The 19,228-nt window shown below is 37.2% G+C and overlaps 1 protein-coding gene across 11 annotated transcripts in view; it reads right to left on the bottom strand.

Moving 5' to 3' along the window:
• The window catches only part of LOC137238458 (sodium-coupled monocarboxylate transporter 1), a 243,016-nt gene that overhangs the window by 13,532 nt on the left and 210,256 nt on the right, over positions 1–19,228 (bottom strand). For all 11 annotated transcript variants that reach the window (XM_067763479.1, XM_067763476.1, XM_067763478.1 and 8 more), the window contains 3 exons: positions 15,428–15,602; positions 10,127–10,169; positions 9,925–10,017 (listed from right to left, as the gene is read on the bottom strand). In XM_067763479.1, the coding sequence (XP_067619580.1) occupies positions 9,925–10,017; positions 10,127–10,169; positions 15,428–15,602 (311 nt within the window). The remainder of the gene's footprint in view (positions 1–9,924; positions 10,018–10,126; positions 10,170–15,427; positions 15,603–19,228) is intronic.

Genomic DNA, 19,228 nt, shown 5'->3' with positions numbered 1-19,228 from the left:
GCACGCCGTGTGGAAGTAGAAAAGCCAGAGTGGGTAGACGCAATTTTGGAAGCTTTAAAAGGAACGAAACAGAAGAATAATGGTGCAACCAAATGTTTTAAGTGTGGAAAGCCAGGGCACATTGCACGTCATTGCAGCACCGGTCCTGGTAGTTCCGACTTGGCTGGTCGTAAACGTAAAGCTGGAGGAGATAAGCAAGAGCGAGTCAGATGTAAAGATCGAAAACTTCCCCAGCTATTGAATGTCCTGTGATATCTGTGTTGCAAATTGGAAGGAAATCAAGCAGTCTTACCGTCAGAGGGAATATCGATGGCAAAGAACGTGTACTGACTATAGATACGGGCGCATCTCATTCCTTGATTCGATCTGATTTGGTCAACAGGAGAGTAAAGCCATTACATGGAGCGAGGTTGCGTACGGTCACTGGCGAGTATAACCAAGTCCTGGGAGAAGTGATCTGTGAAGTCTTAATTGGGAAGGTCATGGTTCTACACAAATTCGTTGTGGCGGAGATCGTTGATGAAGTCATATTGGAAGTGGACTTCTTGGTTGACCATGACATCAAAATCGATATGCAGAGAAGGGTGATGCGTTATGAGAACCAGGATGTGTCACTTAACTTCAGTTTGGAAAAAGGGCTCAGCACTAATCGAGTACTGGTGGAGAAGAGTCGACAAAGACCACGAAAGTCGAAGGTAAAGGTTGATCGAACGAATGGGCCAAACAAAGCAAAATCGAAGGTACCTGCGAGAAAAACACTGGCATTGACAAACCCTAATGGACGCACTAAAAAGACTGAAAGAATTTTCCAGAAAGAATGCAAGGGTGGTTTCAAGCCAGCGCGCAGTACTGTTGTGAAACGTCAAGACGATACTGATTTTGTGAAGCCAATCCGTCAAGAGAAAGCTCTGCAAAGTAGTTAATTCGCCAAACAACAGAGTGCGAGGGAACGATCCCGGATTATGAGTAGTAAGATGAAACACTGGCACGAAAAGAACTTTAATTCGGAAGGTTTCTTGGAGGGAGATTTGGTACTGATATACAACCTTCACCGGCAGAAAGGTGTTCCATCCAAATATCGGTGCAGTTGGGAAGGCCCGTTCAGAGTTGTGAAGAAGATCGGTGATGTCATCTACCGCATGCAAACTATTCGGAAACCACGAAATAGAAGGGTGGTTCATTTGGAGAGGCTAGCAACGTTTAGATCGAGAGATTGGTCTAATCGGGGTGATCAGACTTAGGTGGAGGGCAGTGTCACGAATATTAGCAACACTAAGGGATACTATCATCTCTAAGCCGATGCTAAGCAGTGACTTGTATGCACATCACTAAATCAATCATTATGTCTTCACATATGTACGTACACGCAGGGGAGAAGAGACGCACAAACACATGCAGATATCTTATCTCAGATGCTCCCAAAAGTATACAATTATAATTGTGTTCACACATACACGCGCATATGAGAAGCTATAAACCATGGTTCAACTATATACAGGTTGGCTCATCTGTAAAGCAACAAAATATGTCTGTTCAAATTGTCAAAATCTGTGTATTGGTGTTGGTGCGAATGGTATGGAATGAAAACATAAAACTTAGCAGTTTTTGTATGTGTAAGTAAAATGTTGCCAATGTGTTGGTTTCATTTTGAGTTTGCCATCTCCTTTTGACAATCCCTTCGACCATGCAATGACATAAATAAAATCAGCTGATGAAATGAGCCAACCTGTACATAATTGAACCATGCTATAAACGTAGTAATTTTATAGCTGATCACCAACTAGTTAATTCTAGAAATGGAAGCGCCTAGAAGATGCGAACGAGAAATCACAGAGTATACAAGGCAGCAACAGTAGAGGCACGACAATCAGTTTCATTTAAGCAATTAGTTGCGAAGTATAAGTGTTAATTGTGAAATACTTTAATAAAGGCAATTTTGCGTTATTGAATAGTGGAGTTATTTATTCAACAGTTTAGTGATTCGAACGTTAGTAGAAGGGTGCAAATACGAGGAATTTTAATAAATTCGTTACACTATTATAAGTGCTGGGGCTGTGGACATATATCCCAGAACTGCAAAGAGACCATAGATAGGTCGAAACTCTGCAGGAAAAACGATCAGGAGGGACATAGGGACGCGAACTGCTCAAACGTACCAAATTGTGCGTCATGTGAGGGACAATATTCGGTTGGCAGTTTTAGATGCTCACAACGCGAAGGAAGTAACCAGATTGTCCACTGAGAGTGTTGCAACTAAATTAAACTAATGCGAAGCGGCTCAAGACCTCATATCCCGAACAATGTTTGAAGGAGGATTTGATGTAGCAGTACTCTCTGAACTGTACAGAGGAAAGAAGAAGCAAGGCTGGCTCGCGGACATGGCTAGGAAAGCCTCAATTTGGATACCAAGAAAACTTCTTCCGCAGGAAAAGATGTCACCGACAGTGGCTGCATTCACGTCGGCAAAAATCAAAGGAATATATACTTTAGTTGCTATGTACCTCCGAGCATTACTACCACAGATTTTGAGAACATGATTCTTAGGACGACCATAGAAGCTCAGGACAAACGCTTATAATATGTGGGGACTTCAATGCATGGTTAATTGTATGGGGTACTAGTTGAACTACCAATACCTCTAAATGAGCAAGAAAAATATACATTCGACACTGGTTATAGACACTCCGTTATAGATATATGTTTTCTAGTAGCGAAATAGCAAGAATACCAGAGTGGGCCATCAGTAACGTACACACACACAGCGACCACAAACCTATTAGCCTAGAGTTGGTGGAAACTTCACCAAGAACAGCTTCCAATCAACTTCAAAAAAGAAGATGGAAACAAAACTTTTTTGATCCAGAAACATTTGATGTTGTATGGAATCTTGCCATAATAAGAGGGATACGGTAGACCTGTCGGTTCAATTATCTAATTCATTAAGTATGGCATGTAATGCTGCCATGCCCAGAAGTAGCCCAAATAGAATTAAACTCCTGTATATTAGTGGAATGAGGAAATAGCGCAGGGGCTTAGAAAATACCATAAAGCACAACGATGGGCACAGAGGGCACTCTCATTGCCACACTATGATAAGCCACACAATAGCTACACAGCCCAAAGAACAGTCCTGAAAAATTATATAAAAAAGAGCAAGAGAGCATGCTTCAAGGAACTGATGGATAGTGCCGATCTTGATCCTTGAGGATTGGCTTACAGAACAGTGATGGAGAAAATTAAAGGGCACAAATCAGAGCAGCCTACATGCCCGATACTAATGAGAAGAATCTTAGAAACACTTTTTCTACAAGATTATTGGACCTATCAAAGCTAGGACCTCGAATATATGAAAATCCCAGGAATAATATAGCAGAAGGTTTTGGATGCAACACAAAGAATTGCGGATAATAGGTCCCCATCGGCACTATAGCATTTAGATCAGCGATAAGGCCTAGAACATCAGTATTTAGGGATTACTTTAGCGCCTGTATCCAAGAAGGCGTCATCATCCGCTCATGGAGACTTCAAAAACTAGTTTTTTTTGCTGAAACCCAGTAAGATGCCGGACCAGCCATACTCATGCAGGCCACTTTGCATGTTGGATTCGATTGGAAAGAACGTATTATTAGTGAGCGTCTGCAACATACCCTTGATAGTCAGTTAGAATTTCGAAAATCAAGATTCACGATAGCTCCAATACAAACAGTTGTCAATATAGCCCGCGGAGCTATAACCGGATGCCAAAATAAAAGGAAGCTCTGTGCAATGATAAACTTGGATATTTGAAATACTTGTAACACCGCGAACTGGATGCAGATAATGACAGCGCTACGAAACTTTGGCACACCTGCTTATCTGGTCAGAATAATCGGTAGCTATTTTAGCGACAGGGTTCACCTCTTTGATGCCGATGTGGGACCAAAAAACCACAACATCATCGGAGTCGTCGCTCAGGGATCTGTTCTAGCCAACACTATAGAATGCGATGTATGATGGTGTGCTACTAATCGACCTTCCCGATCGGCTATGCAGATGATATTGTCGTAGTAGAAGTGGCCAAGAAACTTGAATTGCTCCAAGTATTATGTAATGGTAATGGCCGTAGGAAGAATAAAGGAATGGCTGACGAACATGGGGTTGGAAATGGCCAGCAATAAGGCATAAGTGGTTTTAGTGAGCTTTTTGTTGTTGTTGTTGTTATAGTGAGCTCAAAGTGGACTGTGGATAAGTTAGTCCTAACCATAGGAGATTATGAAATAAATTCAAAGCCTTTCTTGAAATATTTAGGAGAAAAAAATGACACAAAACTATCTTTTAAAGAACATTTCGGGCGGTGGGAGTTAGAGTTTCTAGAGTTAATAGAGCCCTAGCGCGAATAATGCCCAACATCGGCGGCTCAGCGAAGCTGTGCCGAAGCCTTCATACCTTTCATGAATGGGGCTGAACAATAATCTTATCCCATTCGTAATCTCCAAATAATGCCCTGTATAAGATAAGAAATATATAGTGAACAGATGTACATACCTAAACGATTTTAAGATAAATATAAAAAAAAGGAAAAAGACCCCCTTATCTGAAAGATCGGTTGTATGGGATATACATATATTATATGTAGCTCCGAAATGATTTTTGCATGAAATCTTCTATGATATATTGAAATATATATCACCGAGTTTCACGTTTTTATATTGGAAACTAAGGGAGAAATGGCCAAAATCTTTCTATCTGAACGATCGGTTGAATGGGATAGGTATATACTATATATGTATATATAGCTCCGATCAAAGTGATTTTTTCAGAAAATATTCTATGATATCTTAGAATAAATATCACCAAGTTTAACGTTTTTATACTCAGTTGAGCAGAGCTCACAGAGTACATTAAGTTTGATTGGATAACGGTTGGTTGTACATATATAAAGGAATCGAGATAGATATAGACTTCCATATATCAAAATAATCAGGATCGAAAAAAAATTTGATTGAGCCATGTCCGTCCGTCCGTCCGTCCGTCCGTTAACACGATAACTTGAGTAAATTTTGCGGTATCTTGATGAAATTTGGTACGTAGATTCCTGGGCACTCATCTCAGATCGCTATTTAAAATGAACGATATCGGACTATAACCACGCCCATTTTTTCGATATCGAAAATTTCGAAAAACTGAAAAAATGCGATAATTCATTGCCAAAGCCGGATAAAGCGATGAAACTTGGTAGGTGGGTTGATGTTATGACGCAGAATAGAAAATTAGTACGATTTTGGACAATGGGCGTGGCACCGCCCACTTTTACAAGAAGGTAATTTAAAGGTTTTGCAAGCTGTAATTTGGCAGTCGTTGAAGATATCATGATGAAATTTGGCAGGAACGTTACTACTATTACTATATATGTGCTAAATAAAAATTAGCAAAATTGGAAGAAGAGCACGCCCACTTTTTAAAAAAAATTTTTTTTTAATTCAAATTTTAACAAAAAATTTAATATCTTTACTGTATATAAGTATATTAAGTCAGAATTCAACTCCAGTAATGATATGATGCAACAAAATACAAAAATAAAAGAAAATTTCAAAATGGGCGTGGCTCCGCCCATTTTCATTTAGTTTGTCTAGAATACTTTTAATGCCATAAGGCGAACAAAAATTTACCAATCCTTCTTAAATTTGGTAGAGGCATAGACTCTATGACGGTAACTGTTTTCTGTGAAAATGGGCGAAATCGGTGGAAGACACGCCCAGTTTTTATACACAGTCCACCGTCTGGCCTTCCTCTCGGCCGTTAACACAATAACTTGAGCAAAAACCGATATATCTTTACTAAACTTAGTCCACGCACTTATCTGAACTCACTTTATATTGGTATAAAAACTGGCCGAAATCCGACCATAACCACGCCCACTTTATCGATATCGAAAATTACGAAAAATAAAAAAAAAATGCCATAATTCTATACCAAATACGAAAAAAAGGATGAAACATGGTAATTGGATTGGTTTATTGACGCAAAATATAACTTTGTAAAATGGGTGTGACACCTACCATATTAAGTAGAAGAAAATGAAAAAGTTCTACAAGGCGAAATCAACAGCGTTTGGAATCTTGGCAGGAATACTGATAGTGGTATTGCATATATAAATAAATTAGCAGTACCCGACAGATGATTTTCTGGATCACTTGGTCCACATTTTGGTCGATATCGCGAAAACGCCTTCACATATACATCTAAGGGCCACTCGCTTTTAAAACCCTCATTAATACCTTTAATTTGATATCCATATCGTACAAACACATTCTAGAGTCACCCCTGGCCCACCCTAATGGCGATATCTCGAAAAGGCGTCCACCTATAGACCTAATGCCCACTCCCTATTAAAATGCTCAGTAACACCTTTCGTTATTTACCCATATCGTACAAACATTCTAGAGTCACCCCTGGCCCACCCTAATGGCGATATCTCGAAAAGGCGTCCACCTATAGACCTAATGCCCACTCCCTCCTAAAATGCTCAATAACACCTTTCGTTTGATACCCATATCGTACAAACATTCTAGAGTCACCCCTGGCCCACCCTAATGGCGATATCTTGAAAAGGTGTCCACCTATAGACCTAATGCCCACTCCCTCTTAAAATGCTCAGTAACACCTTTCGTTTGATACCCATATCGTACAAAGATTCTAGAGTCACCCTTGGTTCACCTTTATGGCGATATCTCGAAAAGGCGTCCACCTATAGAACTAAGGATTACTCCCTTTTAAAATACTCATTACCACCTTTCATTTGATACCCATATCGTACAAACACATTCTAGAGTCACCCTGGCCCACCCTAATGGCGATATCTCGAAAAGGCGTCCACATATAGACCTAATGCCCACTCCCTCTTAAAATGCTCAGTAACACCTTTCGTTTGATACCCAAATCGTACAAACATTCTAGAGTCACCCCTGTCCCACCCTAATGGCGACATCTCGAAAAGGCGTCCACCTATAGACCTAATGCCCACTCCCTCTTAAAATGCTCAGTAACACCTTTCATTTGATTCCCATATCGTACAAACACATTCTAGAGTCACCCTGGCCCACCCTAATGGCGATATCTCGAAAAGGCGTCCACTTATAGACCTAATGCCCACTCCCTCTTAAAGTGCTCAGTAACACCCTTCGTTTGATACCCATATCGTACAAACACATTCTAGAGTCACCCTGGCCCACCCTAATGGCGATATCTCGAAAAGGCGTCCACATATAGACCTAATGCCCACTCCCTCTTAAAATGCTCAGTAACACCTTTCGTTTGATACCCAAATCGTACAAACATTCTAGAGTCACCCCTGTCCCACCCTAATGGCGACATCTCGAAAAGGCGTCCACCTATAGACCTAATGCCCACTCCCTCTTAAAATGCTCAGTAACACCTTTCATTTGATTCCCATATCGTACAAACACATTCTAGAGTCACCCTGGCCCACCCTAATGGCGATATCTCGAAAAGGCGTCCACTTATAGACCTAATGCCCACTCCCTCTTAAAGTGCTCAGTAACACCCTTCGTTTGATACCCATATCGTACAAACATTCTAGAGTCACCCCTGGCCCACCCTAATGGCGATATCTCGAAAAGGCGTCCACCTATAGACCTAATGCCCACTCCCTCTTAAAATGCTCAGTAACACCTTTCGTTTGATACCCATATCGTACAAACATTCTAGAGTCACCCTTGGTCCACCTTTATGGCGATATCTCGAAAAGGCTTCCTTCCACCTATAGAAATAAGGACCACTCCCTTTGAAAATACTCATTAACACCTTTTATTTGATACCCATATCGTACAAACACATTCTAGAGTCACCCCTGGCCCACCCTAATGGCGATATTTCGAAAAGGCGTCCACCTATAGACCTAATGCCAACTCCCTTTTAAAATGCTCAGTAACACCTTTCGTTTGATACCCATATCGTACAAACATTCTAGAGTCACCCCTGTCCCACCCTAATGGCGCCATCTCGAAAAGGCGTCTACCTATAGACCTAATGCCAACTCCCTCTTAAAATGCTCAGTAACACCTTTCATTTGATTCCCATACCGTACAAACACATTCTAGAGTCGCCCCTGGTTCACCTTTATGGCGATATCTCGAAACGGTGTCCACCTATGGAACTAAGGATCACTCCCTTTGAAAATACTCATTAACACCTTTCATTTGATACCCATATCGTACAAACACATTCTAGAGTCACCTCTGGTCCACCTTTATGGCGATTTCGCGAAAAGGCGTTCACCTATAGAACTAAAGCCCATTCCCTTTTAAAATACTCATTACCACCTTTCATTTGATACCCATATCGTACAAACACATTCTAGAGTCACCCCTGGCCCACCTTAATGGCGATATCTCGAAAAGGCGTCCACCGATAGACCTAAGGCCCGCTCCCTCTTAAAATGCTCAGTAACACCTTTCATTTGATACCCATATCGTACAAACAAATTCTTGAGTCAGCCCTGGTCCACCTTTATGGCGACATCCCCAAATGGCGTCCATCCATAGATCTATGGCCTACTCTCTCTTAAAATACTCTTTAATACCTTCCATTTGATACACATGTCATACAACCACATTCCAGGGTTACCCTAGGTTCATTTTCCTACATGGTGATTTTCCTTATTTTGTCTCCATAGCTCTCAACTGAGTATGTAATGTTCGGTCACACCCGAACTTAGCCTTCCTTACTTGTTATATTGGAAATTAAGGGAGAAATGACTAAAAATCTTTCTATCCGAACGATCCGTTGTATGGGATATATATTATATATAGCTCCGATCGAAATGATTTTTTCATGAAATCTTCTATGATATATTGAAATATATATCACCGAGTTTCACGTTAATACTTTCTAAATTAAGGGAGAAATGGCCAAAAATCTGTCTATCTGAACGATCGGTTGTATGGGATATATACTATATATGGCTCCGATCAAAGTGATTTTTTCAAAAAATCTTCAATGATATATTAAAATATATATCACCGAGTTTCACGTTAAGACTTTCTAAATTAAGGGAGAAATTGGCCAAAAATCTTTCTATCTGAACGATCGGTTGTATGGGAGATATATGTTATAGTGGTCCGATCCTACCGGATCCGACAAATGTCTAATATAATACAAAAATACATCCTTGTGCCAAATTTCATTGAGATATCTCAAAATTTGAGGGACTAGCTCCGTTCGTCGCCCTGATCAATTCGATATACTTAATGGTGAGTCTATCTTCTATATTTCTCAACGTTACAAACCAAAGTTAATATACCATTTCATGTTCATGAAAGGTATAAAAATTTATAATTACATAAAATATACATTTCATATTTACTTATTGGCATTAAATATGGGGTCAGAGCGAAAGATGTTACTCGTGTACGTGATGCTGATCCTGAGTTGTATCTATTTGCTGGAAAGAAGGTGTAATATTGTTTATGGTTTTTTCTAGCCGCAAAAAATAGTCAGATCCCCCAAGGTGGTGAGTCAAGAATTCAAAATTATTTAATTGGTATGTAAAGCTTTAAATAAATTTTGATTTGGGTAAGGTCTTGCTTTTTTGTAAACCGAAGGTGGTAAAAGCCTTAGCAATCTCTGAAGCCAATAAGTTTATTTTTTCTTCATCAATCACTCAGAATTAGACAAATCACTTTTTTCGCTGGGTTCCTATTCGTGCGCCAGTTAAAGAAGCCGGCTTGAAAAAGTTACAGTTAAAGCTCCCTAGTTAGCTTGTATGTATGGCGGTACGACGCATGTTCGAATCAAATTTAACCCACTTGAAATGTTTAAATGTTAACTTTGGAAATATCTTTAGTTCTCAACTTGATAATCAATGTAGTTTCTTTTTTCAATATGAAATAAATATACTTAACTTAATTTAGCGATACTACTTACCATTATCCCGATTGACTTCGTAAACATTTTGTACACCTCCACCGGAAATAAAACCTTTTACAATAACAGCTAAAGTCACCGCAATTACCGTTACTATTTTCCATTGAAAATTATTGAGTAAAAATAAAAAGAAAACATTAGAAGAATTTATAGTTTTATCGTCAACAGATTTCTGTTGCTACAGAGGCCTGATAACACTCACCAGTTTGTATGACATCGGCGTTGATAGCTGCTTTAAGCCCGCCCTGTTTCCATGTAAGTGAAATGAAAAAGAAGCAAAAGAATTACGTTAAAACAAATGTGATTATCATTAGCGTTCAAGAAACAGTGCGCTAAAAGATATACGTATTTATTTTTTTATTAATTTATTATTACAGATATAGTTTTTACAGGGGCCGAAACCGTTATTCCTTTTATAATATAACTAGCAGACCCGGCAGACATTATTCTGCCCTAAATTTGGTCTATCTGCGTACATTTTAATAAGCTTTTCCGTCTCACTCTGACTCTTTTCTAAAAAAAAATCATAACTCAAGAATGGCTAAACTGATTTGGGATTTCAAAATCAATTAACCATCATCTCTCCTTCCTGTATCTTTCCTAAAAATTTCATGGCAATCTTTCTATCTGTTCTCGAGTTATGGAGTGACAATCAAAATGTACACTTATTTTTATATACTATATAGATAGATTCATAGCAAAACTATTAATTTTGGGCTTTTAATATATTTGGATCAAGATAAAAACTATTTTCGGATTTTTATTACCTTAGTCCGATAGAACTAGTTAAACTCCGACTTTTAAAAATAAAAGTCCGGAAATAAAAGTAAAAACTTTTTTAATTCGGATAAGCCGTTTCTTTGTTATCAAGCCGGACTTTTGTTTTGGCCTTAAAAAATAAAAGTCCGGATTTAACTTTTATTTCCTTACTTTTATTTTTAAAAGTCCGAGTTTAACTAGTTCGATCGGACTCAAAAAATAAAAATACAGATTTTACTTTTATATGTGGACATTTATGGAAAAAGTTCGAAAAATAAAAAGGATACATGATTCGCTATGATATTGCTATAGGGATACATGGGAACTCAAACATCTTCACCTAGGACAATTTTTTGACCAGGACTTTTTGGACTCCGAAAAAAAAATTATTATTTTCCGTCGCTGAGTTTTTAAGTGGGTTGAATAAGTCGACTGTTTTAACGAGTCCTTCCGGTTGGACCACCCTCCAAAAATTTCGAATTTACCCCAGAACAAAAACTTTCTTATAGCCTTATCTCCTTATTTTGTTTAATTGAATATACCTATATTTAAATTTCTTATCTTCTTCAAGCCATGAAGCAAACTTTTCAACAACATTTACTTTGGTGTAATTCACTTGAATCCAACTCATGCGAAGCTTTGATAAAAAATTCGACCTTTCCTGCAGCATTCATCATACAATCCCTCGTCTTAATTTACTCCCTCCTAAAACGGTACACACGTGGTCTAAAACCGCTTTATCGTTTTGCTTTTGGCCACGTTCTGCAACCCACACCTCATACAACTCCCTCTTTGTGATCGTCATTCTATCAAAAGGGGTTCCTACGGGGATGAATAATCATTTGAGTTATATGCAATAATATTGAATTATTGTAGAAATTCAAAAATTATTGTGGTACAGCGTGGTTCAAATATTTGGCAGGCTTTTCTTTTCACGGTTTTATATATTTTCAGCACAAAAATAATACACATTAAAAACTCATAATTTCGTGAAAAATACTCAACCAAAAAACTTTTGAACACTTGCAAAATAATATAATTACGTGTAGATTTTAAATAACCCAAAAATATTTTAGCTTTTATTTCACCACAAAGTTTTATTTCATTTTATTTAAATTTAAACCACGCATTATTTCACTTCTGTAAATTGTACTATTTAGCGCGTCGTCAACAAATCATAGTTTGACAGCAGATAATGCAATGAAGAACAATAATTATAAGAAATGATAATTACCGTTATATACTGTGGACATTTTAAAAACAAACTGCATTCAAATTAAAAAAAAATTGACTTGGAAATTTTTACGTTTTCACGTCTAAACTAAGCAAAAATGCCACTGTGCGGCGGCCGCCGACTGAGTAACATTTTACAGCTCCGACACATAAGCAGTTTTTCATATAGATGAGTTTAACACAAGCTTATGCATTATGAGTAGATTGCGTGCATTTTTATGAAGAATGCTAGAATGAGCGACACTAGCGCCATCTGGTATTGAAAAGTAGCCAACTCCCCAATTTTGTTCCAAGCAAATCATAAGAAGAAGAATTTGACATTTGCTTTGGCTAAGGGTGTTGGGACACTTTGCAAGTGAAATTATTTTTCCAACTGGTTGGTAAGTTTTCTAACATTTTTTACAATTAAAAACTGCAATATTACAATCGAATACGACACAAAATATGTTAGCAAGTATTTTTGTTGTATAGAGAGCAGGGATGCACCTTAACGTTAAGCTAATCGTTTATCAAAAAATTTCCACCGTTTCCGTTGAAACACTTCGAAATATTATCGATAAAGAAATTATCAAGATAAATTGTATCTCGTTTTTAACCGAAACGAAAAGCTTTCGTTAACGTTAAAAACGTTAACAAAAACGTGATACTTTATGTTTGAATTGTGCTAGCAATGCTATAGCCATGGTGAAGCCGTAAGGTGGCAACAACGAGCGCACATACACACACAAACTCTATGTAATTTGTTTGTGTAATTCGTTGGTGGTAATGTCAAAAATGCTCTGAGAAATGTTTGTACTGTCAAAATTCATGAGAAAAGTTGCCATCAGCTTGGCTAATGCTTTCACCTTTAATGACTCCGCCATCAATCAGCTTTGCCAGCATAGTTTGAAATTAATAATCAACATAAACGATTTGATTTCGTTTGGATATGGCAGAAAACGAAACGAAATCATTTCGTTAATTTGACGATCTTAACGTTAATAAACGAAACGAAATGACTTCGTTTCGTTTATTAACGTTGATTATCGTAACGAAATGATATCGTTTCGTTGGTTAAGCATGCCTGATAGAGAGAATGTTTACAACAGTGCTTCGCGAAATTTTGTATGTGAATGGGCAAAGCCTAATAAACTTCAATTGCCAAGTCTGAAGTTCCTTCATATTTACAAACGCACCATCTTGGTTGATTGTGGCGATGCTATTGGAATGCATAAGCTTGTGTTAAACGCTTCTATATGAAAAATGTCATTGTGCGGCGGCCGCCTACTGAGTAACATTTTACTCAGTGAAAAAATTAGGTGTACAAATTTTCTATGGATGACAAAAATTTGCGATTTAGCTGTGCCAATAAAAGAGTGAAATTTCGACTTTTTACTAAAGCGCGCATTAGATTCTTGTTTTTTGTTATATTGAATTTGTATCGCACGCTTTATGCTTAAATTTTTTCTTTTTATGTGTTTTCGTCACGTTTCTGTGAAAATACATCATTGTGGATAAAGCAAGGGTGATATATTATCCGTCAACTGCCTGACTATCTTCAGCGGGTCATAGAAAGGGGTACAGAATGAGGCCAAATATAGTCAATCGGTAGATCGGTTATACTTGTAATTATGACGTTTATGCAGAAGTTATCACACCTGTCTTATTCACAATGATACATCGTCGGCTTACAGCGCCCCTTGCTGTGGTAAGGCCGTCATTACTTCCCGAGGCTCGGTATCGGAGGAGCGAAACGGTGTGGATTCAGGCCCTAAACAGCTCAGCCCCGTAGTCGGGCAGTATGGAATCCGTTCAAACCTTCACACCAACGACAAGGTGCTTGCTGTAGTGAGGGAATTTCTCTAACAGCAAATAGGTTTTTTGTTTTTTCCAAAGCAAAACCACCTACCACCATACATCTTTATTCCCAGCTACAATTTTTCATAGGTATTATAGATTTAATCGGCTAGCTTTGGGATATAATGGTGTAAAAGGGTGGAGATAGATATAAACTCCTGTACATCAATATTATCGACGTCGTCCGTGATCAACATTTTTTATAATACCTGCATGAATCCTAACACCATGGGCTTCGATTCGGAACTCTAGGATTTTTAGATACTCATTATTACAAGGCGTCATTCTTATAACGTGGTTCAACATAGACGCTACAACCAAAAGCCAATATTTTCTTTGCTCTGCAAAAACCTCTATCAACAAAATTTATTATAAAAACAAATAATTTTCCTTCGGATAACAAAAAGCTTTATCTAACTTTTAAATTAAGTTTGGAACAAAAAACTGATTTGAATATACGACGAGATTGTTCATAACCCATCGGAGTACTTCATATCTTTATTAACTTGCAATATCGCTGTCAAAACAGTTTTTGTGTAGTGTAGCATTTTATCACTTCTGTTGTTTTTTTTTTTGCATTTTACCTAGTGTCACAGCATTATTTATGACTACAAAGAAAATAATATGAGAATTTCAAAAGCCGAGCATACTTACATATATATGGTATTTCGCTTAATTGCACCCAAATTGCAAGACTCGGTTGAATTGGAATGGGAACAGCTCCTAGATACAACCGAGCACGTTTGTAAATGCCCAGATCTGACGGGCAGCTGATAAAACTACCCCACAGCTATCTTCCCATCGCTTCCGTATTTGTTCGCAAGCTGGCGTTTTGAAAAAAAAAAAACCGACTAGTTTGCTGTCCTCGCTGTTGTAACACGCATCGCAATCTTCATACCTTGGTCCCCTTTTATACTTCTACCTTCTATGACCTAAATGGAATTGTAAGAGGATTCAAGGGGTCCATAAGCAATAAAAAGCTTCATAGCCTTACAGCTTCCGCAACCAAATTGTCAACCTCGCCTACACGAGGGGAATCTTGTTACAAATATGAAAGTATCATACAAATATTTAGCATCATAGTCCGGTTCTTAAAGGGAGAACTGTCAAAATCAATCACACTTTGTTAAATACATTTTGTTTATAATTAAGACAATTTTTTTGAATTTAAGAACTTATTTTGGATTAACAAATTCAATATTTAATGGGTTTGAAAATATTGTAGAAAATTTGACATAAGTCGCTGCATAGAACTGCCGAGTAAATATAATTGCGCCTGTGCCTACAAATTTTTAGTAAAAACAGTCAAGCAGCAGCAAACCTCTCACCGCTGGAGGCAAAACTGGGGCACATGTTTTTGGGGGTAAAATATCTTAACTCTAGCGGAACAAATTTTATTCTTGTTTCTGCGTAAACCACGTAACTACAATTTTTAAGAAATTCGGCTTTTTATGTGAATACACATATCAGACGTCGACTTGGGCGAGGTGATAAACATTCAAAAAGAATAACCATAACGGTTTTCAAATCCTTCATTCACCAAGTATCTAACAAAACGCGACAAGTTTTCTTCGATTTCTCAATACTGTCTCATTTGTAGATAAATGGTTAACGCAGAAACGGGAAGATGTGCTACCAACATATTAAATAACATATTTACACACGTTAAACTTACCATGATTGTGAAAAATATGCAAATCACTGCCATGCCTATAATTGAAGCCCAATAGGGAATGCCAATTACGGTCGCTAACGCTACGCTGGGCGTGTAAACGGTAATACCCAGGGAACATATCTGTCGCACAATATATGTTGCAGAGGCTAAGCAGCGTACCAGTCGACTTTTGAATCTGAAAAAAAAAAAACAAAGAAAGCAAAGGTATACACATTTTCCATAACGAAAGAGGCCATAAAAACCACATTAAATGTACTAAGAAAAGTTGATGGTTTTTCTGTTTCATAGAATAAAGTTACCTTAATTAAATTCATGAATAAAAGCAACTGAAGCGTGAAAAATACCAAAGGGTAAAATTAACAGGTTTACTGTTGTGAATCTGTATATTAAAAGCCAAGGTGAATTGAGTACCAGGTGTTGCTATCCCGACTTCATTTTTATTATTTTCCGTACAACACCTTGTACAACAATACGTCAGTTAATCGAAATGAGTGAACATTTTCTTTTGACTTGACATTCATCTGCACGGCGAATTAGTTGAATTCGCCTTGCTAAAACCTTAAATGAATTTACAACATTTTCAGTGTTCAAAATGACAAAGTTTGTGTAATTTAAATAATTATCGTCATATTTTTGATAAGTTTAAACCCGCTTATGATCTGTACTGTTTGTCTAACTGCTTTATTATTTTTATATTTATTATTTTTATTTTTAAATTTTAACCTATTATTTCCAATCATAATAAACCATTTTTTATGAGGGTATTTCGTTTTTAGCATTTTCCGTGCTTTGTTTTTAATTTTATTAATGGAACAACAACAGCTATATATGTATAAAGATATTTATATATATAGTACGTCAACATAGAATGGTTATGTTCATGTTTCTCAAACAATGCTAGGGAGTTCTTCATGATGCAATTATACAGACAGGGGAAGTCAGTAGTACAACACCAAAAATTTCACGGTCCTAATGAGAAGTATCTACAGATGATGCAAGTATGTAGCACCGGAGAGAGTATCTACCGCCCTAGGACACCTTCGAAGAAGCATTCTTCCAAAAGGTAATCTTCAAAAGCAATCGGTGCTGTCCGCTGCCATAGCGCCGCTCACCGCCACCACATCGATCATTTGCTGCTCATACTACCCTTCCCGACCTGGCTATTGACTCATTCGTTTGTCAAACTGAAGCTTACTCTGAGATCGACAAAATCCACGGCATAACCATAAGTGTGACACTACTTTGCGATAATGAAAACTATAATTCAATAACTACTTCCAGTGGTTATGTTTGACTTTTTTGACTGATCCGAGTGTTATGATAACATATTAAGCACTAAGTCCGTCGACTGTTTACTTTAAAAATATAATATTTACGGGCGATATAAATGAATCAGTGCATATCTTATTTATGGGTGATTGGATTACATTTACCGCTAACTAATGTCGCTTACACGGCTTAATTCAACTCAACAACTTCAGTAGTCTGCAAACAACATCGTGTTGTCATCAAACAGGAAACTTTAAATTTTCACTCAAAGCTAAATTAATGCAATGCAAATTAACCAAAAAAGAAGCAAACACAAAGTAAATAGAATGACTATGCAGCTAAACTTGAAAGCGTAAGTGGTGCAATCTATCTATGTATGTATATACATATGTAGGTCCTGTATGCACCCTCGATATACGTAAAGATTTATACGATTCGGTATTCGGCAGATCAGTAAATGAAATAGTCTCGAAATATCGAGAGACAGTCCCGAGTTGAAGCAAACGGAAACAATCCGAAAATAGCAACCAAACCATTCAAAAATGATCACGAAAACAACTTCAAAATAACCGCGCAAAGATTCCAAAATAATTGCGAAAACAATCCCCAAACGATCCCGAATTGGTAGCAAATAACCGCAAATTTATAACGAAATTATTCCGAAGCAGTTACGAAATGATCCAAAAATTATATAAAAAAATAAGGAAAATGTCACGAAAAGATCCATATAACAAAACGGTCTTGAAGTGGTCTCAGAACAATCACAATAACGCACAAATCACACACAGAAGATTGCGCATTCACGAGTTTAAAATTGCTTCGGTCTGCGCATCTACGCCACACTTCACTGCTTGAGCGAATGAAAGAAAGAGAGAAAAAACAAGAGCTAAAGGAAAATGACGTAAAAATTGCCCATAAAAAACAGCTGACCTTTTGTGTAGATGCGCAATGCGCAATCTTGTGTGTGTGATTTGTGACAATAACGCAATTTATTTCGAAAAGTCCGAACCTTCAGTCCTAAAATGGTCCCCAAACTATCCTAAACTAATCTGTAAAAAATTCTAAATTTATTGAAAAATAATGCCGACGGATACATAAAAATTTCTACATGAGAATAATTCCGAAATGAGCCGATAAATTCTTCGAACTGATTCAAAAAACAATCTATATAGTACCCAAACCATATCAAACTGTTCCAAAAAACAACCCTGAAACTAAGAGAATAATCCCGAAATGTTCCATATGTACATGAAAGATATCCAAAATATCTTTGGTCTAGGAAAATAGTCTTTTATTTTATAAAAAGCCATCCTTAAGGGTGAGCTTCGTTAGTAATTTAAAAAACCGGGCAGTGCCACCACCTCTTCCCTGTAATTAAAAAAAACTTCCTCAGATACGAAAATGGCAATTGTTTTCCTCAATTAAAATACGAACTTTTCCAAAATGAAAAAAAATGTCAATGTTTTAAAGACAGCGCCCGTATCGTCTTATACGATCCGTGATCGAAATCCATTTTTTAAATCACAATATCTCTAAAATGATGGATACATACTTTGAATAACATGTGTTTACTGGTGACCATACGTACTCATTAGATCCATGTTATATTTTTTATAAATAGTTTGGCAGATTCAGATACGATCACGTATCGAATAAGTATTTGTAGCCACTATTTCACGTATTACTTCCATCCGAATCACCATTTTAGTGATATTGCGATTTAAGAAATTTAATTCGATCACAGATCACCAATAGTATCCGAGATTTGGCTCAATTAGATCGATGTAATCAGAACCGCAAGGACTGACATATTCGAAAACATATTATTTGCTGATTTATATTCATTTAAATTTTTGCAGATGGAACAACGGTTTACTGATCTGCTTGTTGAAAACAACATGAAAATAAAATGGTAAATTAAGTTTTGTTCGATTCTCAAATATTGAAAGTTTTTGAAAGAGATGAGATAGACCCACCAATAAGTATACCAAAATAAACATGATGACGAACTGAGTTGATTTAGCAATGTCCGTCTGTCTTTTTGAGCGCAAAATAATCCCCCATTTTTTAAAATATCTTGATGATTAATAATTTTTTAGAACCGACCAGACGAATATAGCATATATCTCCAAACTGATTTCAAGGATAAGTTTTCGTTAATTCTTCCTCATTTTAACAGCTAATACTTAGCTTGAAATTTCACAAGCTGCTTTCATATGTATAAGGTATGAATTGTTGTCTGAACAATTTATCAAGTAGGTAGTATGTATAACATATGTCCCATACAAGAGATTGTTCAGATTTTATGAATTTTTCGAATTTGATCATATTATTGTTCAGCTTCATTCATGAAATTTATGGGATCTGCGGCATAGCCGAAGATAGTTCCGCCCTTATTTGTCATGCTTTTAAATCATGCTGGGGCCGCCTTATTTGGATTTGCTATGGGACCCATACAGGCCTAATTCGGTACTACTTTTATGTGTAAAATAAGTTTTTTTAACTTGAATGCACATATGTATGTGCATTACG

This window comes from Eurosta solidaginis, chromosome 1 (assembly GCF_040869045.1).
Source record: "Eurosta solidaginis isolate ZX-2024a chromosome 1, ASM4086904v1, whole genome shotgun sequence".
NCBI lineage: Eukaryota > Metazoa > Arthropoda > Insecta > Diptera > Tephritidae > Eurosta > Eurosta solidaginis.
This window is presented reverse-complemented; position numbering and strand designations above follow the sequence as displayed.